The following is a 27499-nucleotide window of genomic DNA, read 5'->3' on the forward strand; positions in this document are numbered from 1 at the left end:
TTAAAATTGAGTTGTTTAACTGTTTTGTATAGTTTTTAAAAGGGAATTTTAACTGTTTTTGTAAAGTTTTAAAGGGGGATGTTTAACTATTTTTATAAAGTTTTTAAATGGGGATGTTTACTGTTTTTGTAAAGTTTTTAAATTGTAATGTTTAACTGTTTTTTGTAAAGTTTTTAAATTGGGATGTTGAACTGTTTTTGTAAAGTTTTTAAATGGTAATGTTTTAACTGTTTTTGTAAAGTTTTTAAATTGGGATGTTGAACTTCTTTTGTAATGTTTTTAAAAGGAGATGTTTAATTGTTTTTGGAAAGTTTTTACATGGGGATGTTTTACTGTTTTTGTAAAAATTTTAAATGGGGAAGTTTAATTGTTTTTGTAAAGTTTTTAAAGCGGGATGTTTAACTGTTTTTGTAAAGTTTTAAAATGGGGATGTTCAATTGTTTTTGGAAAGTTTTTAAATTGGGATGTTGAACTGTTTTTGTAAAGTTTTTAAATGGGATTGTTTAACTGTGTTTGTAAAGTTTTTAGATGGGGAAGGTTAATTGTTTTTGGAAAGATTTGATATGGGGATGTTAAACTATTTGTTATAAAGATTTAAAATGGGGTTGTTTAACTGCTTTTGTGATGTTTTTTAAAAATGGGGATGTTTTACTGTTTTTGGAAAGGGATGTTTACTTTTTTTTGTAAAGTTTTTAGATGGGGATGTTTAAATGTGTTTGTAAAGTTTTTAAATGGGGATGTTTTACTGTTTTTGTAAAGTTTTTAAAAGGGGAAGTTTAACTGTGTTTGTTAAGTTTTTGAAAGGGGGGATGTTTAACTGTTTTTTGTAAAGTTTTTAAATGGGGAAGTTTAACTGTTTTTGGAAAGTTTTTAATGGGGATGTTCAACTGCTTTTGTAAAGTTCTAAAATGGGGATGTTTAACTGTTTTTGTAAAGTTTTTAAAAGGGAAGTTTAACTGTTTTTGTAAAATTTTAAATGGGGATGTTTAACTGTTTTTGTAAAGTTTTTAAATTGGGATGTTTAACTGCTTTTGAAATGTTTTAAAATTGGGACGTTCTTCAAATTTTAATTTGGGATATTTTATTGTTTTATCAAAAGTGTAATTGGGATATTTTACTTTTCATCACCATTTTAATTACCTTTTTTATTTAAAAAAAAAATAACAACTTGGTTGGATACGTCGTGCAAAACGGAAACTTAAAACTGGTACATGGAAAGGAAGAGGCAGGTGTCTTACAGTTGGGATTTGTCTTGGTCTGCAGGCACCTTATAGTCCGGATCATCAACAGTTCAGATGGCTAGTGCAAGCAAACAGGTTAGTTTATAACATTTGACTTTTAAAACATTTTGTATTACAATTTGAAGTACCTATTTTTGTTGAGCTTGTGTCTTTTGTCACAAAATCGAGACATAGCCATCCTTCATTCAGTGGTTGACAACATCAGTGTCCACTAATATTCACTATGGTTAAAGTTTTTGAATTTTTACAGCTTACACCAAAAATGGACAAGCATAAAAAAATCCGGTTTATCTGTATTTTACTTATAAATGGACTTTTCTGCCAGTTAATATTACAATCACTCTGTGGTTAAAGTTTTTAAACTAAATTTCTTAACCTACCCTGTAATTGTATCAAACTTAGAAAGAAGCTTGTTAATCTTCAAAAGCTAGTATCTAGTAGGAAGTGTTATTCTCCTACTCCATGCTTTGAAATAGCTGGGAGTTACAGTTTGGGAGTTACATTTTTTGCGTCTGTTTGTCGTATTCTCTTCAATATGCTTACCTAAATCTTTATTATATTGCAACTTAACCTTGATATATGGTCACTTGTTGAAAAAGAAATAATCCTTTTGATTCTAAGGTCACTACAAGGTTACGGTCATAATTGCCAAAAAAATCAAATAAAATTTGAGCAGAAAAAAATAGGTTTAAAAATATTTCAAAAACAAAAACTATGCTGTGAGATTTTGCTCTTCATATTTAGAATGTGGGGGTATTTAAGCTTATGTATAAAAATTATAAGATTTGATTGCTTATTTTTTTTAAATTTCAAGTGCTTTCTTACTTCATACAAGATATATGCTTTTGTTAAAGCTTTTCCACCCAATGAAGTTATTCAAGGAAGCATTATATCTTCTCAGTTATTGTTTAGCCTGAAATGAAAGTTGCAGTATGCGACACATAGTTTTTACTATCCGGTGGCATTTAAAGCTTTATATTTCAATAGGTAGAAAACCTGGATGCTTCATATCTTATACGCAGATACCTCATGTAATAAAGTTTCCATGTGTCACATGTCCAATGCCCTTGATCTCATTTTCATGGTTCAGCAACTCTGGGAACAGCATATTTGACATCAATATATGTTTTGGAGCAATTACTTGAAAAAATAAAAGTTGTCATGTGAACTTGTCACTCATTATAAGTATTAGGATTTCCATTTTGATATATGGATTCCTTGCAACTTCTACATATCGGACAGATAGGGTTCACCTGACCTCAACCTTATTTCATGGATCAGTGAATAATGTTAAAGATAAGTGATTAGGTCCCTTTCTCAAATACTATCAGCAGTAGGTCAAATATATGTGGTGTATTGAACAACTGTAATGGGTACATGTCAGCCTGGCAGGTTTCATCTGACCTTGATGTCATTGTCATGGTTCATTGGTTAAGTTTTGTTTTGTCTGATTTCAAGTACTACTATCAACAGGTTAACTAAATTTGGCATATGGAATGATTGTTAAGGTGTGTATGTCTGTCTGTCAGCTATCATCTGACCTTGACCTTATTTTCAAAGAGCATTATTTAATGTTAAGCATAGTCAGCTATAAAGGCCCCGAAATGACAAATGCTAAACAATTCAATCGAGAAATCTAACGGTCTTATTAGGTACAAAAATGAATGAAAAACAAATGAAAACCAAATGTGTAACACATCAGCAAACTGTCTGACAGCATGTAGTTAAACCTTTATCTGGAAGACTTTCAACATAAAATCAATGTTAGTAAACCAGCCGAGACATTTAAGCATGTTCAATCTTGTAAGTAAACAAGTAAACATAGTAAGAAATGGTAATTCTGTTGTTTCTGTTTGTCTAGTATTTCGAGAAATTCAAAGACAACTTTTGGTTAGACTGATAGCAAATGACATAGTTAGCAGCTCGATTGTAAACAATACTAAACCTTGAAATACCAGAATAGGAAAAAGAAACAAACATTGCATTCGATGCACCATTAATCATTTGGAAACTTAAGATTGATTATGTTTGTCATGGTTCATCACTGTCTGTACCGATCATAAGATCATAAGCTTAATTTCACTTCTTTAGGTTGCTCTTCCCAAAGCGAGTTTAAGGATGTCCTTCCACAGATTCTGAAAAGGTAACATGTCGAAAAAATATATTCTCCAAGGTCAAAAGTCGGTAAAATGAAAATAGACTATTGGATTTTTGCTGATACAATAGTATACTAAATTATAATCACCACTAGGCATATAAGTAATTAACAAAACCTTCTACTGTATTTATAATCTGGTAAAAAAAAATTAGGACTATCAGTATGAGGACCATCATCCTTGTTTGTAGGATGAGATAATTTTGGTCATGCATTTTATTTTATTGTACATCAAAATTATAGATATTGAATTGAATTTCTTATATTTTTTCTCTTTTGTATGTCAGAGTTAATTTTGATAATGCTACTAAGGAAATATGTTTTTTGTTACAATAAGTATGTTACTATAAAAGATTTAGATAATATTCATTCCAAGGTCACATGAACTAGAAAGCACATTTAACAAAGGAAAACCTTTCCACACACAAATTCCAAAGTGGGTCAAGTCCACCCTGAACCTTTTTTGTTACACTTAAAGGGAAGACAGGTAGAACCTGTGCTTTATGATTGTAAGTATTCAGCTGTGTAAAGAACATTGAATAGTACTGATCTAGAAAACAGCGGGGATATAAACTTGTTAGAATTGGAGAGTTCACTTCTACTATAGCCATATGAGTTTTAAATTTACCAATCAAACAAAAGATTTCTATAGGCAGATCCTTATTTTATAGACAGATTCAATGGAACTGAAGTTCTGACCATTGTTGAGGAATATGGGCTAACCTACCTCTTAAAATTTGATTGCAGATTAGACTAGAAGATTGTCTAGGATCCTCCATATGGAAGACACAAAACTGATAGAGTTAGCTATAACCTCCCTCACATCATCATTATTCTGGACATCAATCTTCCAAGCCTGTCCTCGTGACTAGAAGATTGTTTATGATCCTTCATAAGGAAGGCACTAGACTGATCGTGTGAGATATATAACCATCATCACACCATCAGTATCCTGGACATCAATCTTCAAAGTCTGAGGTGCTTTACTCTCTTTCACTTCATCTTTTTGGTTTTCTGCCATTTGATGAAGCAGAAGATTTGAGTTTAGCTGTCCTCTTGACTAGAAGATTGTCCAGGAACCTCTATTAGGAAGACCCTAGACTGATAGTGTGAGACATAAACATCATCACACCATCAGTATCCTGGACATCAATCTTCAAAGTCTGAGGTGCTTTACTCTCTTTCTCTTCATCACTTTGGTTTTCCGCCATTTGATGAAGCAGAAGATTTGAGCTGACATGTCATCTTGACTAGAAGATTGTCCAGGAACCTCTATTAGGAAGACCCTAGACTGATAGTGTGAGACATAAACATCATCACACCATCAGTATCCTGGACATCAATCTTCAAAGTCTGAGGTGCTTTACTCTCTTTCACTTCATCACTTTGGTTTTCTGCCATTTGATGAAGCAGAAGATTTGAGTTTAGCTGTCCTCTTGACTAGAAAATTGTCCAGGAACCTCTATTAGGAAGACCCTAGACTGATAGTGTGAGACATAACCATCATCACATCATCAGTATCCTGGACATCAATCTTCAAAGTCTGAGGTGCTTTACTCTCTTTCTCTTCATCACTTTGGTTTTCCGCCATTTGATGAAGCAGAAGATTTGAGCTGACATGTCATCTTGACTAGAAGATTGTCCAGGAACCTCTATTAGGAAGACCCTAGACTGATAGTGTGAGACATAAACATCATCACACCATCAGTATCCTGGACATCAATCTTCAAAGTCTTGAGGTGCTTTACTCTCTTTCACTTCATCACTTTGGTTTTCTGCCATTTGATGAAGCAGAAGATTTGAGTTTAGCTGTCCTCTTGACTAGAAGATTGTCCAGGAACCTCTATTAGGAAGACCCTAGACTGATAGTGTGAGACATAACCATCATCACACCATCAGTATCCTAGACATCAATCTTCAAAGTCTGAGGTGATTTACTCTCTTTCACTTCATCACTTTGGTTTTCCGCCATTTGATGAAGCAGAAGATTTGAGCTTACATGTCATCTTGACTAGAAAATTGTCCAGGAACCTCTATTAGGAAAACCCTAGACTGATAGTGTGAGACATAACCATCATCACACCATCAGTATCCTTAACATAAATCTTACATGTCTATTCTCTTGACAAGAAGTGTGTCTAGGATCCTTCTTATGGAAGGCATTTAAACTGATGGAGTTAGGTGTAACATACAATACACCATCAGTATATTGGATTCAAACTTCCATGTATGCCATCATTACAAGAAGCTTATATAGGGTCCTTCATTTCATTAGGCTTATAGTTTAAGATATAATCTTCCTCACGCATTCAGTATCCTGGACATAAGTCTTCCATGTCGGTCCTCTTGACTAGAAGATTGCCTAGGATCCTCCATAAAGAAGGCATTATACTGATCGTTTCAGATGTAACATACCTCAAACCATCAGTATCTTGAACATATCTTTTTTCACGTCATCACTTGGTTGTCTGCCATGTGAAGAAGCAAATGATTTGGGTTCAGCTGTCCTCTTGGCTTAAACTTTGTTGAGGATCCTTCAAATAAGACTGATAGTGCGAGATATAACCAAAAACCTGGAACTTCAATTCTATTGGGTCTGTCTATCAAAATTTATTTAGCAAGAAATTAAGATAGAAGGTTGACTTTTGGCATAGCAGAAGTAAATCCTCCAATTTAACCTGGTTTTTATCCCACTGTTTTCTGGTTTGAAAATTTGAGTTTTTTTTTATAACCATTGTTCATAATAAAAATTTATATCAGGAAAAAGAAATTCTGAGATAATATTTTACCTCAAATGGGAAGTTTTAATTCAATAGAAGATAACTGATAGAGCATATAATAGAAAAAATAGGTTTAAATTAAAATTTAAGTATTTCTTTAAAAAACTAAATTTTAGGCTGTTGACTTTATAAATTTGTAAAATATATATTTGTGTTAATTCTAATTCTTTTTTAGGTTCTTTCAGTAACTTTGTTGTAATGGATGAGGAGTAAGACTTGGTGGTCTAATACTGCTAATAAATTAGGTAGGTTTATAATTCATCATAAAATAAATTTAAAGGAAGTAAAATTGAGAATGGAAATTGGAATGTGTCAGAGAGACAACAACCCGACCATAGAAAAGAACAACACAAGATTACCAATAGGTCTTCATTGTAGCGAGGGGAAATTCCCGCACTCGGAGGCGTCCTTCAGCCGACCTCTAAACAAATATATACTAGTTCAGTGATAATAAACGCTATACTAGACTCCAAATTGTACACAAGAAATTAAAATTAAAAATTAATACAAGACTTACAAAGGCCAGGACAGGCAAAAATGCGGTGGGGTTAAACATGTTTATGAGATCTCAACCCTGCCCCTATACCTCTAGCCAATGTAGAAAAGTAAGTGTTCTTTACTTCAAAGTTGTTAAAGGTCAGGGACCTGTTTACCTTCATATGTTTTGCAGACTTTGGCAGAACACTGAATCAAATTCCCACAAACATACAATTGTTCCTCAATCCATGGGAATTGACACCCACACAAATACATTTGCTCCTCAATACATTGAATTGTTACCCACAAAAATACAATTGTTACTCAATCCATGGAAATTATTTCCAACAAAAATCCAATTTTACTTCAATCCATTGATATTGTTTCCCACAAAAAATATAGGAATCTGCTGTAATATACCTACAATGTTCCAACATTGATTTTTTTAACAGATATATCATTTTACTTTTCAGGCCAATTTATCATAATATGTCAGTATGGATTGATGTTAAAATAGCCATTGGAGCTGACTTTTAAGGTAAGAAAGAGTATATCAATAGTATCATCCTGTGAATGCAGCTCCTGGGACCATTTGACAGACAGCTCTAGTAATTGTTTGCCATTGTGTGTAGTTGATCACCATTTTTACAAGAATTTAACAATATTTATATATTGTACCACATTTACAGGTTGTGACTCAATTGATTTATACATTTATACTTATACAGCGCAGGTGACATTTCACCACTGCAAAGCAATCTTGATTTTATTTCAGTATTATTTTGTGACTATACTCATAGTTAATGTTATAAAGATTTCAATTGATTACATAGATGTTATGTGTTGGTTTTGATGGGATGGTGTCACATTGATGCCTCCTTTTACCTTGATATGTTATAAATCACCTTTTTACCTGACCTGGCCCAAAATGGAGATATTGACCTTTTAAAAGTCAATTTGTAATTTTTTGTAATAATGACACCTTTTGACACCTGTATTGGGTATTACATCTATGCTATCCAATATGAAAAGGATATTCATAAGAATAGCTGACTTAAATTTATTTGATGAAATTATTGTTTTTCGCAATGCATTAATACTTTGAAGCTTATTTTCAGCATTTTATTGGAAAATTCTATGCGAAACAAGGATGCCAAAAAAAATCCATTGATGAAAGGGTTAAAGTAAATTTTTAACAATTTTTTCATAAATTTTTGTAATCTTTTACAAAAGTCTTCTGAAATTAAAGCAAAAGTATAACGGTTGCATTATTTCATGTATCGGTTGTATGTAAAAAATATCAGGTGAGCAACAGAGGCTCCCTTGAGCCTTTAGCTCTATATAACATGTATAATGTACTTGAATAAACCGACAGAGGTATTTTTAACAATTTTGATTGACCAACCCATTTTATATTCCAGGATACAGCATAACATCTTGTCCATAAGGATTTATGTTGGAAATGACCATTGACATTGACTTTTTAGGTAAGAAAAGGCTGTTACAAAGATTTATAAACTTTTTGTATTTAAAGATCATGTACATGCACAGGATTTTATAATCTTCTTACAATTAACGTTTTTTGAAAAGGGTGTCTCAAAATTTAGAAAAGCAAAATAGATTACATCAGAAAATGTCTCTTTCTTTTGTTATCAAGAGGTGTCAACGTTTATTTGGCTAAATTTTGTTCTTTTGTATAAAAAAGTCTGCAGTTCAAAATGTATGACAATGATCACTTTAAGAGAAATTGATGAAATTTAAACCTTTTATTATAATTCCCAAATTAAATCTCTGAAATAAAGACATTTGTATGATACCGCTGTTCAAAAGTATGAAATGGATTGAGAGAAAACAAATCTGGGTTACAAAAAGAAACCGCATCAACAAAAGATCAACAGAAGCACTGAAGTGCAACAAATAACACATAGAAACAGACTATTTGATAACAGTTGCTATGTTCCTGACTTGGTACAGACATTTTAAGAAAAACACATATATTAACCAAACCTCTTGTTTATGTGATATGCCAGACAACTTGAAAGTGTCTTAATTCTTTTTCAGTCTACCATTACCATGATAACTATGGCTGCATAAAAGAAATGTGATTATTTTGTATTCTCTTAATGCTGCATTTGAAGTAATTGACCAGCTGATTCTGATTGAACATCTTGAATACTCCTACGGAATATCTGATAATGCCTTTTCATGGATTAGATTTTACCAAAGCAACAGGACATAAAACTTATCTCTAATAAATATTGATAATGATGATATGCAGCTACATTTTGGTGTACCACAAACTCTGTATCAGGATTGCAAATGTACTGTATGTTTTTTTAACCTATTCATGAAATTTGCAAAGTCACAATATGAACTAATGTTACTACCCTGAAGATAATGAGGTGTGTTTTGAATGAACAAAAGACTAGAGGCCAGTGTGACAGACATAATTGCATAGATATATGAGTTCAAATATGGTTTTTTTATGGAATTAACAAAAGTTTTAAACATTTAAGTAGAATTTGAAAACTTATTTAATCTTGCTTACCATGACTTGATAAGTCTCTGAATTCGTTTATAGGTATTTTCATGCAGTTGTAATAGTATTTCATTTGTGTAGTTTTGTTTGATTTATTGTTTCAAACTTTTTATTGTATCTGAGGTGCCATATTTAATTTTGTAAATTGATAAGATTATTGGTTATTTTTTGTTCTTGTGTGACTTCTTAGAGTAGTTTTTGTAAGATAATTCTCTTCATAGATATTGTATAAAAATAATAATTCTTTCAGTAAGAGTAAAGAATGAAGCCTGCAGGTCATACTTAGGAAATTTTGACAGAAATTCCTACTCCTTGTGTTTTCCCTATGATATAAAACAAAAGTGTCCTTTATAACATTTTTTTTTGTCTTAAATGAGAATTCTTCAATAGCTCATAAAAAGGTCATTACTATAATCTAAGCAGATTATACATTTCTTTTCTAACGATTTGAGACCCAAATATAAGGTAAAAGTCTAAGTCATCCTTTTCCGGTCATTTAAAAAAAAAAAATATCTTGAATACCTATTAATATTTTTGTTCTATTTTGCTCGATTTATGTTCTTCTGATTTATAGTATCAATTTTAAATTCCATATTTTAAAATTTCACTTCACTACACCCTTAAAAAAATGTTAAATCCCATAAAAAATATAAGCTAAAGGAATCTTTTTTTGGTTTAATTTTTAATGATATATTAAAGATGAAAATGTCTGTATTTATTCATCTTCGTCTTCCATCCAAAACTCCAATACAATATAATCTAAAAAGTGAATCCCTGGATCATGCATGCAGGGTTGGGTTTAGAGAAAACACAGAATTAAATGTTTTATAAGAACAAGACTTTAGGGATCGTACAGTGATTTAATCGGATAGACATATTTTGGTTCCTATGGCACCTTCATCAGGATTAAAACTACAGAAGAGTACAAAATCCTGTAGTGTTAATTTGCATTTCATAATGACACCGTCAGGATAAATCAGGAATAGAGAGTGAAGGTAGATGTGAAAGATAACTGGATCAAGAATGTTAAATAAAATATGTTTTTGTAAATTTGGACGACATTTGACTTGCAATTATGTATCATTTGCACCACTGGATGTAGTACAGACTTGCAGTCCCGTACCATTTCAACACTTGAAAGAGTACGTTTGTCTGAGCGAAGCCAATTGGAAGCACGTACCTCTTAGTGAAGCTAATTGGGAGCACACCCTCTGTCATGTTGCGAAGCTGATTGGAAGCAGTATATATATACCTCTGTCTGCTTAAGTTAATTAGAAGCAGTACCCCTGGCAGAGCGGTCCCAATTAGAAGCATGTAACTTTGAGTGGAAGCCAATTGGAAGCATGTACCTCTGCAAAATTTGATTTAACACGAGTTAACAAATTTTATTTAACATTCTTTTTAAAGTTAACTTTCATACCATCTTTCATTTTTTATTTATTACTATTCCCCCTGTTGACATTGTGAAGTGCAAATTGTCACTTCACCTTTTTGTACTCTTCTGTAGTTCTTATTCTGATGAAGGTTCCATAGAAATTAAAACATGCAAATATAGTTTAATACTCCAACAATCCGTGAAGTATTGTTATAAGGGCTTTAGAATTATCATAAATGAATCTTTTATAGACCATTTTACTGGGAATTTCACTTAAATGTTACTTTTTAAAATGTAAAATACAATAAGGAACTGAGAGCTTTACCAATATCTTGGTGTCTGTCATTATTTGTCTGATGTAAACTATTTCAAACATCTTCTCCTCTGAAACTACAGATTCCAATCAAACCATGATCCTTATGGTATCTAGAATAAAGTTTGTGTTTTATTTTATGTTTTGTCCAAACACATGGCCGTCTTTGCTAAAAAAAAAACATAGGGATAAAAAGCATTTTTTTGTCTTATATCTCAAACACTAAAGCATTTAGTTCAAGTCTGACATGGGGTGAAAGTGTTTATTGGGTAGGTTATATCAACAATGATATTTTCAGATGAATGAAACAACCCACTTGCTTGCTACCACTAAATTGGTAATGTTAAGAATATTATGCAGTTTTTGGTTGTTTTCTTGAATATTATTAATGATAAAGATAAACTGTAACAACAAAAATGTTCAGCAAAGTAAGAATTTCAAATAAGTTTTTTATGAACTAAATTGTCAATTGACCCCCTGATGAGTTATCACCCTTTAAAGACATTTTTTCCCAATTTGTTCTGACATCTAGTTTGCTTTTTTTTTTAAATCTTCTCCTTTGAAACTGCTAATTCAATATCAGCCAAACTTAGACTGGATGAGTTTCAGAGTATCTTGTATAAAATTTGTATTTTATTTCCTTAATTTGTACATCAAGAAACACACCCGCTACGGTAAAATGGATTTTTTTGGGGGGGCTTTTGAAGAAAATTAACCGATACAAAGATCATTTAAGTGTAATTTTTATGCCACGCATTAAAAAGCAAAAATAACCATTGATGAAAGATTTAAGCAAAAATACAGGTGAGCGATTCAGGCTTTGGGAGCCTCTTGTTTATTCCATTGTAAAAAGTGAGGTTACAATCATTGGTTCTTTTCATTGGTTTAGGTGGCAGAGTGGTCTAATTATTCCAACAACTGTATCATTAGATTATTTCAATTAAACACTTAAATAGGTTGTGAGTTCAAATTCTGTACGTAGGAAGTGGTGCGTTCACCTCCAACTTCTGGCCAAATCTTCTGTCTTCTCAACACTCCACTTTCATCCACCAATAAACATGACTGTAACAAGGGAGGTAACAGTGTTGAAAGTTGCTTTACACGCCAATCAATCAATCTTCTTGGGTTGATGAATTCATAAGAAAAGATTTTGCAATGATATCAGTTTGTTTATTAACATTTGTAAAAATAAATGCTGAATAATCATTATATATTTGAAATAAATATATTTTACTAGAAACAAAGGACTTTATTTGGCACTAAATAGATTTGAACAGAAGCATAAAGTACTTAATATGACACCAAATAGATTTTACTCTCTATTAGGATTGTAATTGAAGTGTATTCTTTTTAACTTATTCATAAAATTTGCAAAGTCACAATATGAACTAATTTTCCTACCCTGAAGATATTTAGGTGTGTTTTGAATGAACATATGACTAGAGGCCAGTGTGACAGACATAATTGCATAGATATATGAGTTCAAATATGTTTTTTATGGAATGAACAGAAGTTTGCAACTTTAAAGTAGAATGTAAAAACTTATCTAATCTTGTTTACCATGATTTTATTAATCTCTGAATTCGTATATCTATAGGTATTTTTATGCAGTTGTAATGGTAATTCATTTATGTACTTTTATTGTTTCAACTTTTTTATTTTATCTGATGTGCCATATTTCAGTTTGTTAATTGATAAGATTATTGTTTATTTTTTGTTGTTGTGTAACTGCTTAGAGTAGTTTTTGTAAGACAATGCCCTTCATATATATAGTATAATAATAATAATTCGTTCAGTAAGATTAAAGAATGTAGCCTGCAGGTCATAATTAGGAAATTTTTACAGAAATGCCTACTCCTTGGGTTATCCCTATGATATAAAACAAAAGTGCCCTTTATAACAATTGTTTGTCTTTAATCAGAATTCCTCAATAGCTCATAAAAAGGTCATTACTATAATTTAAGCAGATTATACATTTCTTTTCTGAAGATTTGAAACCCAAATATAAGGTAAAAGTCTAAGTCACCCTTTTCCTGTCATTTAACAAATTTAAATATCTTGAAAGTCTATCAATATTTTTATTCTATTTTGCTCCTCAACTTATGCTCTTCTTATTTATAGTATCAATTTTAAATTCCAGACTTTTTAAATTTCACTTCACTACATCTTTAAAGAATGTTAAATCCAATTTAAAGAGGAAAATGTCTATTTATTCATCATTGTCTTCCATCCAAAACTCCAATACGATATAATCTGAAAAGTGGATCCCTGAATCATGTATGCAGGGTTGGGTTTCGATAAAACACAGAATTCAATATTTTTTAAGAACAAGACTTTAGGGATCGTACAGTGATTAAATCAGATAGACATATTTTGGTTCCTATGGCACCTTTATCAGGATTTAAACTACAGAAGAGTACACAATCCTGTAGTGATAATTTGCATTTCACAATGACACCATCAGGATAAATCATAAATAGAGAGTGAAGGTAGATGTGAGAGATGGATCAAGAATGTTAAATAAAATATTTTTTTTTATAAATTTGGACGACATTTGGCAATTATGTACCATTTACACCACTGGATTTAGTACAGACTTGTAGTCCAGTATCATTTCAACACTTGAAAGAGTACGTTTGTCTGAGCGAAGCCAATTGGAAGCACGTACCTCTTAGTGAAGCTATTTGGGAGCACACTCCCTGTCATGTTGTGAAGCTGATTGGAAGCAGTACATATATACCTCTGTCTGCTTAAGTTAATTAGAAGCAGTACCCTTGACAGAGCGGTCCCAATTAGAAGCATGTAACTTTGAGTGGAAGCCAATTGGAAGCATGTACCTCTGCAAAATTTGATTAAACACGAGTTAACAAATTTTATTTAACATTCTTTTTAAAGTTTACTTTCATACCTTCTTTCATTTTTTATTTATTACTATTCCCCCTGTTGACATTGTGAAGTGCAAATTATCACTTTACCATTTTGAACTCTTCTGTAGTTCTTATTCTGATGAAGTTTCCATAGAAATTAAAACATTCCAATATAGCTTAATACTCCAACAATCCCTGAAGTATTGTTATAAGGGTTTTAGAATTATCATAAATGATTTTTTATAGACCATTTGAATAAAAAAAAACAATAATGTTCATTTTGCTGATTATTTATTTTACTGGGAATTTCACTTAATGTAACTTTTTAAAATGTAAAATACAATAAGGATCTGAGAGCTTTAGTCATATCGTGGTGTCTGTCATCATCTGTCTTGCGTAAACTATTTCTTCTTTTCTGAAACTACAGAACCAATTCCAATCAAACAATGATCCTTATGGTATCTAGCAAAAAGTTATTGTTTTATTTTCTGGTTTGTCCAAAAACATGGCCACCTTTGCTAAAAGAAGAACATAGGGATAAAAAGCATTTTTTGTCTTATTTCTCAAACATTAAAGCATTTAGTTCAAATCTGACATGGAGTGAAAGTGTTCATTAGGTGGGTTTTATCAGCAATGCAATTTTCAGATAAATAAAACAACCCATTGGATTGCTACTGCTAAATGATCCTAAATTGGTAATTTTAAGGAAATAATGCAGTTTTTGGTTGTTTTCTTGAATATCATTAATGATAAAGATAAACTGTAACAACAAAAATGTTCAGCAAATAAGTTTATATGACCTAAATTGCAATTGACCCCCTGAGGAGTTAATGCCCTTTAAAGACAATTTGCTCATCTAATTTGCTTATTTTAAAAATTCTTCTCCTTTGAAACTGATGAATCAATTTCAGCCAAACTTAGACTGGATGAGTTTCAGAGTATCTAGTATAAAATTTATATTTTATTTCTTTGTACATCACGAAACACAGCCATTGTGGCTAAAGTGGAACATAGGGGTAATATGCATTTTTTTTGCTTTTGAAAAAAATATGACAGATACAAAGAACATTTAAATGAAATTTTTTTGCCACACATTAATATATATTGAAAAGCAAAAATAATCATTCATGAAAGATTTAAGCAAAAAATTACTGGTGAGTGATTCAGGCTTTTGAGAGCCTCTTGTTTATTCCATTGTAAAAAAGTGAGGTTATAATAATTGGTTCTTTTCAGGGGTTTAGGTGGCAGAGTGGTCTAATTATTCCAACAACTGTACCATTTAGATAATGTCAATTAAAACACTTAAATAGGTTATGAGTTCAAATGCTGTACGTATGAAGTGGTGCGTTCACCTCCAACTTCTTACCAAATCTTCTGTCTTCTCGACACTTCCCTTTCATACAATACACATCACTGCCACAAGGAATGGAACAGTGTTGTAAGTGGCTCTACACACCAATCAAGCAATCTCTTCTTGGATTTATGAATTCATAAGAACAGATTTTGCAATGATATTAGGTTTTTTTATTAACATTTGTTATAATAAATACTAAATAATCATAATATTCTTCAAAAAAATAGATTTAGCTAGAAAATAAGGACTTAGTATGGCACTTAATAGGTTTGAACAAAAGCATAAAGTACTAAATATGACACCAGATAAATTTACTAGTAATAGATACTTAAAATGACACCATATAGATTTGAACAGAAACATAAAGTATCTAATATGGCACCAAATAGTATGACATAGTTCATTAATCATAACGAACAAATTAAAAAAATCTATTTAATTGATGCATGAGCTCTGTATCAGTCAAACAAATTTATTGAAATTTGCATGTTTTCATTGTTTTAAGTTGAAAATCAATCCATCATACAAAGAACCCTCAGATGTAAATTTGTAAACAAAAATATCTGTTTTCCTTTATTTTAACACAAGGTTCTTTTTTTTCTTTTTTGATCTATTTCCTATATTGCCATGGTTAAAGCTTATAATCGATACATAGTGATAATGTTAAGGATAAAAAAGGGGAATAATCCATTACAGTAATAACATAGTATTTGTTAAAAAAAAATCGTAAATTTTGTGAAAAATATTGCTTAGATTGTAATGAAAATTCATATATATATTATAGATACAATATGCTATTATAGATGAATTACCAGTGTCAAATTTTAGGAAAAAACTGAGTATTTATAACAAATCTTATATTCTTTCTTATAGAAAAACACCCAATATAAACTTACAAAGGTCTACAAAGAGGTCATCATCAATTTACAGATTTATTTGATTATAAACATCTTGTCCATGCATATACTTAAAATAATACAGGACTTTATATTCATATATACATGTAAATAATAATCATATAATCATTATGCATCATAACATAATATTTTATTTCCATTAATGATATATCTCTTGAATATTTTATCATGATGTTATGTTTTTTTTTATGTATATGTTTTGTTCGCTATTATTTTCTTGTATAATCATATGAAATTATCTTGAAGAAAAGGGACCTTAATAAAGATATTGTGTATTTCCTAGACATTACATTAAAATTCCTGCTAGTATGGTCCTCCGCGGTGACACAAACATTATTTTTGCCACCCCAAAATGTTATAAATTCTAACCCACGGTTTGTATTCTATTATATGCAGTGGTTTTATTACATCTATCATCTTTTCTCTATCAAGTATGGATTGTGTGTAAACAATTTTTTGTATTGTTTTGTTTTTTACTATTCAAGATATCATTTCGAAACTTCACTCTATTTAACTAACACGAAAGGCGAATGACTAAAAGTTGAACTATAACGTCAATCAATATTATAAAACACAAATCAATATAGAATACAGAAATCAATATATAAGTATACACCAATCAATATATAATTGTACACCAATCAAAATATTATACACCAATCGATATATAATACACCAACCAATAATATAATACACCAACTCATAGAATACACCAATCGATATATATAGTCCACCAACAAGAAGTAGAATACAGCAACTTATAGTAGAATACACCAAATGATACAGAATACACCAATCAATATAGAATACACCAATCAATATAGAATACATTAATCAATATGGAATACACCAATCAATATGGAATACACCAATAAATATAGAATACGCCAATCAGTACAGAATACACCAATCAATATGTAATACACCAATCAATATGAAATATACCAATCAATATGGAATACACCAATCAATATGGAATACACGGCCAAATAATATGGAATACACCCATCAATAGAAGAACACACTAAGCAATAGTAGAATACACCAATCAAATATAATACACTAATCAATAGTAGAATACACCAATCAATATAGAATACACCAATCAATATAGAATACACCAATCAATATCGAATACACCAATCAACACTTTATCGAGCAGCAATCAGTTGTTGCAGAATAGAATTGAGAAATGAAACGGGGGTAACCGATGGGTCTTCAACGCAGCGATAAGATATCGCACCTATAGGATCAGCGAAAAACGATATGGCTGTTGACGCACCCAGTCACCTCCTTTATGATTTTGTGTTGTTTCCTTATTGCAACACTTGATTTTTGTCGAGCCTGCAACTTTTGTTGCAAAAAGCTCGACATAGGGATAGTGATCCGGCGGCGGCGGTGGCGTTAGCTAACTTTTTAAAAAGCTTTATATTTTAGAAGGTGGAAGACCTGGATGCTTCATACTTTGTATATAGATGCCTCATGTTACGAAGTTTCTGTCAGTCACATGTCAAATGTCCTTGACCTCATTTTCATGGTTCAGTGACCACTTGAAAACAAAGATCAGATTTTTTGTAATGTTGAATTCTCTCTTATTATAAGTAATAGGATAATTATATTTGATATGTGCGTACCTTGCAAGGTCCTCATGCACTTCAGACAGTTTTCACTTGACCTTGACCGAATTGCATGGATCAGTGAACAAGGTTTTGGTGGTCAAGTCCATATCTCAGATACTATAAGCAATAGGGCTAGTATATTCGGTGTATGGATGGACTGTAAGGTGTACAATTCCAACTGGCAGGTGTCATCTGACCTTGACCTCATTTTCATGGTTCAGTGGTTATTTTTAAGTTTTTGTGTTTTGGTTTGTTTTTCTCATACTTTATGCAATATATCTACTAAATTTGTTGATGTAATGATTGTAAGGTGTACATGCCTAGCGGGCAGATGTCATCAGACCTTGACCTCATTTTCATGGTTGAGTGGTCAGAGTAAAGTTTTTGAGTTTTGGTCTTTTTATCTAATACTATATGCCATAGTTCAACTATATTTGGTGTATGGAAATATTTTATGATCTATATGTCAGTCGCGCAGGTTTAATTTGACCTTGACCTCAATTTAACGATTCATTGCTTAGTGTTAAGTTTTTGTGTTTTGGTCTATTTTTCTTAAACTATTAGTAATAGGTCTACTATATTTGTTGTATGTCATCTTGGTTAATGTTAAGTTTATGTGACAGTTTTTAATCAAGCTTTATACTTAGGACTATCAACATCATATCAATGATTTAATAGTAAAGAAGGCGAGACATTTCAGCGTGTGCACTCTTGTTAAATTCGGAGTGGATTTGAGAAATTCAAAAAAGGGGACACTACATCAGAAAATAAAGACCTGAGCAACACGAACGCCACCAAAGACTGCAAAGAGAGCGAGCTCATATGCACTTGAAGGGTAAGCAATTCATGTTATGCATGTAAGTTCTACTAGTAGTGTTGGTCCTGTAAGTACCAATCTTGTGACGTTTGGTGGTGTAAAAATATAGGGACAGAGGAGACGTCTCACCTACTGTAACAAAAAAATATATAACATCCGTGGGCATCGGCAAAAATATAAATACATGTATTCGTAATGGCGTCCGTGAAACCGGGAAGAAATGCATTTTGAAACGTCTTCGAACGAGCAACAGTTAACCGAGTTTTCGTATAAATATATGTTTGGTTTTTTTTTATTATTGAACCAATGTAACTTTGTGGTCACCCAATAGTTCTATGTACTCATAAAAGTACTTCAATGTTCATTCACCTTAAAAAATATATATATTCGTATGTCCGTCATTATGGACATAGATGTTTTAAGGCGAATTATTTACAGCGGCGTAGATCTCAATATGTCATTCATTTATGGGGAATTTGTTGCAATAAACGCGTAACAAAGAAAATAAAAGGTATAATCGATGGCAACAATTTTCTAATTATCATAGAATATGCAAATCATTGGTATATAACCATACACCTTTGAAGTAACGCCGATACATATCTGGTCATCTCACAAAAGGTTAGTTTTTTTTTCATTTAATGCATTTTTTTTCAAAACGTGAACATGGTGAAGAGATAGAATAACTTAGTGATACATTAAGTTTAAAATATCAATTTTATCTTTTTTTCACTAAATCATATATTTTTCTTTTTTTCTTAAATATCGCGTTATAGTTTAGAATTAGGAGATAAATGTAATTGTATCTTAAGCTTGGTCTTCGTAAAACGTAAATTTTACTGTCGCAACTTGAGTTTACCTAGGAAGTCAGTTGTTATTTTAGATAGCAAGGATATCCGTCAGACTTTTATTAAAAATAAAGAAAGAAGAAAAGTGTAGAAACAAGATTGCGATGTACTCCTCAAAACTGAAGTATTACAGTTTACACTGATGAACAATATATAGCTGTGTTGAGTGGAAATATTGCACATATAAATGTTTTCATTACAAATTTTATTTATTATTTTATTCGTTGTTTCTTTATCATATGGTACATTCATCTACCCCAAAAAAAAACCGTTATGGCCCCAGATGCCTTTTAAAATGTATATAAGATAAGATATATTTATTTCCAAAAGTATTATTAATTTTTTTATCACACAATTGCAATAGACAATAAACAAAAATATATCATTGAAAATGCTCTTAATTATCATTCCTTGGTGCAAAAAAAGAAATTTTTGGGTAAAATTAAATACTTTTTTTAACTCATCGGTGACCTATATTTTTTTATCATTTTTTTCAAATAAGCTATACTTAAATTGAATGATTGGAAAATTTAAGCGATTTCTGTAATTAAGTTGTTTTTTTTATTTCGATTTTACCTCTATTTCACCTATTTGTTCAACATTTTTTATTTTATTTTTCTATAAAGTATATGATTACATGAGTTATTTTATAGAAAATATATAGCGCAATCCTATATTTAAAAAAAAAAGATTTATACCCACGAGCCCCCTTAAAGAGTTTACCCCAGACATTATCATTATTTTTCTTTTCATTGACGCAATCGTATATTTTACTTTTGGCGCAAATGATACTATGTATGTTTAAAAAAGAACGCTTTTTTGGCGCAAAAATGTGCTTTTTATTGCGCAAATGAATTTCTCCCGCGACGCTTACCTCTTACTTAAATTACAAAAAAAAGTGTATCCTTTCTTTTTTATTTTTCACTCTATTCGGTCCGACCTTTTTTTTATTAGTTTATCTTGACTTTTTTCTTAAAAAAATGTTATCCTGCCTATTTTTATTACTCAAAACTTCTGTCCTGTCTTTTTTTTTTTTAAATTGCACTCGAACATACTGGACCATCACACATTCGAATCAAAGTTACTACAGTGCAGCATCCCAAAGCAGGGAACATATTTATATTATTTTTTTTTATATAAAAGTTTAAAAAGCGACATGGAAGAAAAATCAATTTACTTTTAGCCAAAAGTAGAAAGTAAATAAAACTAAACCTAAAAGATACAACAGATTAGATAAATTACAGCGCATTGCTTAATATGAAAATGTTTTCTTTTATTAAGGGTATATCAACAATGAAGGCTTTTATACTGTTTGTGGTAGCAGTGGCATCAATTGTACATGTGACTGAAGGTCAACTTCCCGGACTTGGGGCGGCAGGCGGACTTATCCGGCCCTTAATTGGTTTATCTCTCCTAGATAGTTTTATAGGCGGTGGAAATGGCGGGAATGGATTTTTCGGCGGTGGTAGAGGAGGAGACGGCCGTGGAGGAAATGCCGAACAGGTCTTCCTTATTGAGCGAGAGCAGCAACAAAGTAATTTCCAGTTTGGACCACCACCAGGTGGTTTCTTTGGACAGCCGTTTTATGTACCTGACCAACGTAAGTGAACTTTATTTTATTACACAAAATACTACTTGATAGTGAATTATATCTAGAAATTGAGGTATGTACATGTAAGTAAATTTTATTCAAAGTCGGCACACATGTTCACAATGACAATCAAAACATTAGACCGGATGAGAATGTAACCGACTATACTTATTCACTTAGCTGTCTATTAGATAAAATGTATATATGTCGCTCCTCTACTTTTATTTTTTACCTTTTTGTACATAGAAAATGAAAAGCGGGAATGGAGTCCATCATTTACACTCGCTCAAATGGTGTTTATATAGCACGATACTGATTTACAATAATTAGGTATAAAAATGTATCTCCCATGTACACATACAGTTTTATAAATTCAATGTTTTATATTTTAAGTGTTGTTGCAGACTTAGATAAATCTTCAGCTGAAGGCTAGTTTTTCTGAACGTCAAAATATCTAAGATATAATTCATGGCAGCCGTATATATTCGTTTTCATCTAACCATGGGTTGGACATTAACACTCGATTATTTTGTCCCGAGCGTTGATCAGCCGGACAGGTGTCGGCAAGGGACATATAAAACACTTACAATTTCGTTTCCAAAGATTGTACCCCATTTACACAAAATATATTTCGTCCACTTCAGAGAAAAGGATTTCATGGCTAGATGAGTAAAAGAGGACCGATTTGATGTTTTCAATTTATTGTGTAGTAAATCTAATACATTATTATATGATAATTTTACACCGTGCAATTTTATATGTTTTACTTTACAAAGCAAAGTCTTTATTTTACTGGATATATTATATAGTTTTTATATACTCTGCATTTATTTATTGTCGTGAAAGGCGAAAATCGTAGTTTCGTGGATATCTGATTTCTAGATTTTCGAAAAACCTATGAGAAAATTTGAGATCTGATTAACATTTAAATTCCTGGTATACTTTTACCTACAATTGGAACGAAAATTTGTATACAACGAATTAAATTGAATCTACAGCATTGGATTGTCTTGATATTAATTGCTTCACCTTATTTTTTGCTTTTATTTTTAAGGATGGTAAATGTTGCAGAGGCCAGATTGTATCAATTAGTAGAAAAGAGGTTCATATGCAGAATGTTGGTGGCTCTTGATACATGTCATTGGCTTGACTCTTTGAAAAAACATTGCAAAAAAAATCCGCTTGTTTATAATTAATTATCACTATTTCGCACATCATTAAAACCTTTCCATATCAGTCTCATTATTTAATACGAATAAAGTTTTTATGCATATTTGTTTCAAATATTGACATTTTTTATTATCAATACTTTCAAGCATTATAAATTATAAGTTTTTCCACTTTTCGTGGAAAAACCTTTTTTGTTTCTTCTGATTTTTTTTGGTTTTTTTTCCTTCTGCCGTCTGAGATGCTTTTTTGTTTACAACATATCGAATGGATGTTTAGCCAATGAGGTTGTACGCAGTGATGGGGGTTTCAAGACTCACCCTGTGTGTCCGCACACTTATTCTTATAGGAGTTATCTCCCTGCGTCCCCCTTTTCTTGTACCGCTATATCTTTTAAACCGTAAAAGATAAATTCACAAGTTTATAAGTCGTAGTGGCCTACTGTCTTTTGATATGAAGTCCTTAGTCCATTTAAAGAAAATTAAAGTCAAGGTCAAATGTCAAGGTCATGTTCTAAATTTTGAATTTTGCTTGTTATCGTTATTCAAAAGAAACTATAACAGAATAAGGATATGAAGTGTTTGCCAAATAACTGTTTACAAAAATGTTTTTTATCGGTTCTATACAGATATAAGAAGATGTGATAGGAGTGCCAATGAGACAACTCTCCATCCAAGTAACAAATGATAAAAGTAAACCATTATACGGTCTTCAACACGGAGCTTTGGCTCACACAGAGGCTATTTTTTATTTTCTTTTGTTAGTTTTGTTATGCTTCGTAGCAGTCTATTGAGTCAAGACAATTGAAACAGATGTGTCCAGTTGTTATTATGCTATGCTTGTACACCAATGTTCTAAGTTGATGAATACTAAAGTCCGCCATATTTTCCACGTACTTGACGTGTTATAAATATGACGTGTTATAAATATGTCCTGTCTTTTGGTGGAGGTGTATGTTGTCCCTTAGGTGTTTGCTGTCTTATTGGTCGTTGGGTTGCTGTCTCCTTGACAGATTCTCCATAATTTCATTGTGTACCTTATTCTAATTTAAGAAGCAGTTTTATTTATAAGATTGGTTTATATGAGGGTCTGGATTGGAATTCTTCATTTCTGTATCCTTTATCATTTATGTATGTATTTTTTCTTTATTTAAGAATTGAATGCTTCTTTTTGTAAATTTATTGGGTGGTAAAAGCGTTGACCGAAGTACATTTTGTATGAAGCGCGGAAGCGCTTCATTCTAAAAATGTACGCACGGTCAACGCTTTTACAACCCTATAAAGTTTCAAAAAGAAGTATTCAATACTTATAATTACATTTTTTTATCTAAAATCGTGAAAACACGATTTTTATCCAGTTTTATTTAATTCACCTGTGCACTTTTTTGTGGGACCTCGTGTCATCATGCATGATAAATGTTATTGTCTGATGCAATTGTTTACGGAATAACATGTTAGCCAATCAGAATAACGTATTATAATGAAACTTACATCTAATGTAATTATTCTATAATAAAAAATTTGCCTATTTTACTCTGTTTTTTATACACACCTTTTTTCTCTGCCCATTACTTTTTGTGTCATTTTCTTAATTTAAGAATTGAATGCTTCTTTTTGTAAATTTATTGGGGTGTAAAAGCGTTGACCGAAGTACATTTTGTATGAAGCGCGGAAGCGCTTCATACTAAAAATGTGCGCACGGTCAACGCTTTTACAACCCTATAAAGTTACAAAAAGAAGCATTCAATACTTATAATTACATTTTTTTAGATATGATCATGAAAACACGAATTTTATATATTTTGTATTTTATTCACCTGTGCACTTTATTGTGGGACCACGTGCTATCATGAATGAAAAGTTTTATTGAGTGATGTAATTGCTAACGGAATAACACAGGATGTGCAGTTAACCAATCAAAATACAGTATTATAATGAAACATACATCTTATGTAATTATTCTTTATTTTTAAGCGCATTTTTCTGCCGTGTTGGTCCATTATTCTCTATTTTGTAAATCCTATCCATGCACCGCCTCTTATATCAATGCATGAATCTTATGCAATATTACTATTTCTGTTTTTGCCAAATACGTTGGAGGAGTGGAATAGATTACGTCTTGAGTTGTAACATATGAATTTTAAAGTTATACATTTCGCACAAGTGTCCAACCGTACGGGGCGCCGAATGGGACTCTTGTGGTTTTGTACAAAATTCAATTCTGTCACAACAAAATCATTTTTGTCTTACAAAACTATGTGCTACAGACTTGTTTTGTGAGAACTTCAATTTTGTGATGACAAAATTCATTTGTGTAGACAAAATTCATTTTTGTCATGACAAAATTCATTTTTGTAGACAAAATTCATATTTGTCATGACAAAAGTCAATTTTGTCTTAAAGGTATGCAAATATAAACATATTTGCATACAAAATTGACTTTTGTTACCTGATATGGAAATTAAATCACAAAAGTCAATTGTGTACGGTAAGATTCAATTTTGTGAGACAAAATTGACTTTTGTGAAACAAAATTAACTTTTGTGAGACAAAATTGACTTTTGTGAGACAATATTGACTTTTGTGAGACAAAATTGACTTTTGTGAGACAAAATTCAATTTTGTCATTTTTGTTGAGACAAAATTCAATTTTGTCATTTTTGTTGAGACAAAAGTCAATTTTGTTAATTTTGTTGAGACAAAAGTCAATTTTGTAAATTTTGTTGAGACAAAAGTCAATTTTGTTAATTTTGTTGAGACAAAAGTCAATTTTGTCAATTTTGTTGAGACAAAAGTCAATTTTGTGACGACAAAATTCATTTTTGTGATGACAAAATTCAATTTTGTAACAACAAAATTGACTTTTATGAGACAAAATTGACTTTCGTGAGACAAAATTGACTTTCGTGAGACAAAAATCAATTTTGTTGAGACAAAATTCAATTTTGTTGAGACAAAATTCAATTTTGTTAATTTTGTTGAGACAAAATTCAATTTTGTTAATTTTGTTGAGACAAAATTCAATTTTGTCAATTTTGTTGAGACAAAATTCAATTTTGTCAATTTTGTTGAGACAAAATTCAATTTTGTTAATTTTGTTGAGACAAAATTCAATTTTGTCAATTTTGTTGAGACAAAAGTCAATTTTGTCAATTTTGTCTCACAAAAGTCAATTTTGTCTCACAAAAGTCAATTTTGTCTCACAAAAGTCAATTTTGTGTAACAAAAGTAATTTTTGTGTAACAAAAGTCAATTTTGTGTAACAAAAGTCAATTTTGTGTAACAAAAGTCAATTTTGTGTAACAAAAATCAATTTTGTGTAACAAAAGTCAATTTTGTGTAACAAAAGTCAATTTTGTGTAACAAAAGTCGATTTTGTATGCAAATTAGTTCACAGAAACCAAACTAAACTAATTTAAATACAAAATTGACTTTTGTCGCTCAATTTTCAAATTAGGTAACAAAAGTCAAGTGTGTGTAACAAAAATGAATTTTGTCATGACAAAAGTGACTTTTGTCCGCTGATAGATAATTTTGTATGACAAAATTTCAAATTTGTAGTATGATACAAATTTTGTTAAACTGAACTCATTTTTGTTGAACAAAAGTCACTTTTGTCCGTACAAAATTGAATTTTGAATACAAAACCACAAGAGTCCCATTCGGCGCCCCGTAAACCGTGCATGTTTATTTAAGATGCACAATTCTGAATATCTTCTCTAGTACATTTAATGTTAATAATTCGATACTTCAAACTTGTGATAGCCGGATCTTCTGAAATTAAATACCACAACACTTTAATCTACCTGTCACTTTTACCTATCTACCTAAGTTTTCTCGGTTAGACTCGAAAAGGCAAATATCATTTAATTTAAAAAGATTTATTTTATTTGGTTAATGTCCATACAAGTTTTAATTTCCTCTCAGATACCAGCAATGCTATGACATTTTATTAATTTATGCACTGAAAATTCGTGGAATTAGGACACAGTATAAAGGATTATAAGAGAGAAGGGTTTTAGAATTTACATTTCTGTATCGCTATGTCTACTCGAAGCCAGATGGAGTGATTTATAGGGATATTTTAAAGTATCTAGTACTTGTTGAAATTGGGATACGTTTGTGTGAAGTAGACTTTCCTACGATTTATATCACTCACTGGTTCTTAGTGAATGATAAAAGTGGTACACGTACGACAATTACATGTAATTCTAAAATGTCTGACACGACATCCCTAGTGGACGATACTTTAATGAATTACGAGGCGAAGACGAGAAAGAATTTAGACGGAACGATAAACTTAAAGGATGAAAGTGAATGTGAGGGCCGATTACATGGATTTATTTATTTACATGGATATGATCCGGACTTAAAGTATAAAGTTCCATTGTTTGTCCAAGCTAATATTGCAAGAACATGTAAATTCTCAAAAGCCAATCCAACAATCGCCTCGTTTCTAAGAATGAGAACAATGACATCGATGTCAGATGAAACAAAAAATAGACGATCATTTCAACAACTGCCGACAATGGAAGAATAACGGGAAAGGGCAATGCATTTTTTGTGACTATTTTCAGTAATGGAATATGTTTTTATATACAGTGCTTTATGAAAAAACGGTGATAAAGGATATATTTAATTAAATGATAACATATAGAAACCAATGCAATGGAGTATTTCTTACAGTGTTTACTTTTTATATGATTTTTAAAACGCATATATTGGTCTTCATTTGAATCAAAATATTTACTATGGTAGATGTTGTAATGAATATTAGTAGTATTTTGAGATAATTAGAATACTGTTTTTTTTACTCAGAATTTCTTTAGCATATCACCATGAATTTATATGCAATATTTTACTGTGATATATCTTTCTAGCTTGACAAAAATATAATCCCGTTAAACACCTGTTTCAAGGTGCTTTTCCCAGACATTTAATTTTTCACTTTATCTGAAATTAAATCACACATTTGAAAAAAAAAACCTACTTTATAATTTAATGTAGTAGGATAATACTATAAAAGGTATCTAAAAATAGCTAAATAAAAGTGATCAAATCTGAATAAAATATGTCATCCCCCACTATGATATTTCTCTCCAACCTTTTGTGTTAACTATCTGTACCTTAGGTACATTTAAGATTAACATTTCTATTGATGTATTCACTTTCTATCAGTTGTCATTAGTATTCTCCTGATTTCATAGGAACACTTGTATCTACATAATAATCATTTCATTTTGCTCTTTTATCAAATGCTTGATTAAATTTCATTGGAGAAATATGAATTTTAATTTGTTTGCTTTGCACTGTTTAATTTGTGTACAATTGAAAAGTTTTAAATTAAATCTTTTTACAACAAAATTGTTCGACACAACATTATTATAACTAAAGGATATGTTGAGTCACGTAATTATAGTTATATTCAAATAGTATTAAA

At 31.1% G+C, this 27499-nt stretch overlaps 1 protein-coding gene and 1 long non-coding RNA gene across 3 annotated transcripts; both read left to right on the forward strand.

Moving 5' to 3' along the window:
• The first annotated feature begins 6353 nt into the window (after positions 1–6353).
• On the forward strand, positions 6354–10074 carry LOC134709448 (uncharacterized). The gene is made up of 4 exons (XR_010105969.1): positions 6354–6421; positions 7127–7191; positions 8075–8140; positions 8715–10074. It is a non-coding gene; the product is annotated as an uncharacterized LOC134709448 (long non-coding RNA).
• Positions 10075–18370: 8296 nt separating this feature from the next.
• On the forward strand, positions 18371–22130 carry LOC134709449 (uncharacterized). Of its 2 annotated transcripts, none has more exons than XM_063569607.1 (3): positions 18371–18472; positions 20584–20902; positions 21948–22130. In XM_063569607.1, exons 2-3 carry the CDS (start codon positions 20596–20598, stop codon positions 21953–21955), a joined length of 315 nt encoding a protein of 104 aa, XP_063425677.1. In that variant the 5' UTR covers positions 18371–18472; positions 20584–20595; the 3' UTR covers positions 21956–22130. The 2 variants fall into 2 exon arrangements, with proteins under 2 accessions (XP_063425677.1, XP_063425676.1); XM_063569606.1 differs by lacking the exon at positions 18371–18472 and adding an exon at positions 19027–19075.
• Positions 22131–27499: the final 5369 nt, after the last annotated feature.

This window comes from Mytilus trossulus, chromosome 3 (genome assembly GCF_036588685.1).
Source record: "Mytilus trossulus isolate FHL-02 chromosome 3, PNRI_Mtr1.1.1.hap1, whole genome shotgun sequence".
NCBI classification, from domain to species: domain Eukaryota; kingdom Metazoa; phylum Mollusca; class Bivalvia; order Mytilida; family Mytilidae; genus Mytilus; species Mytilus trossulus.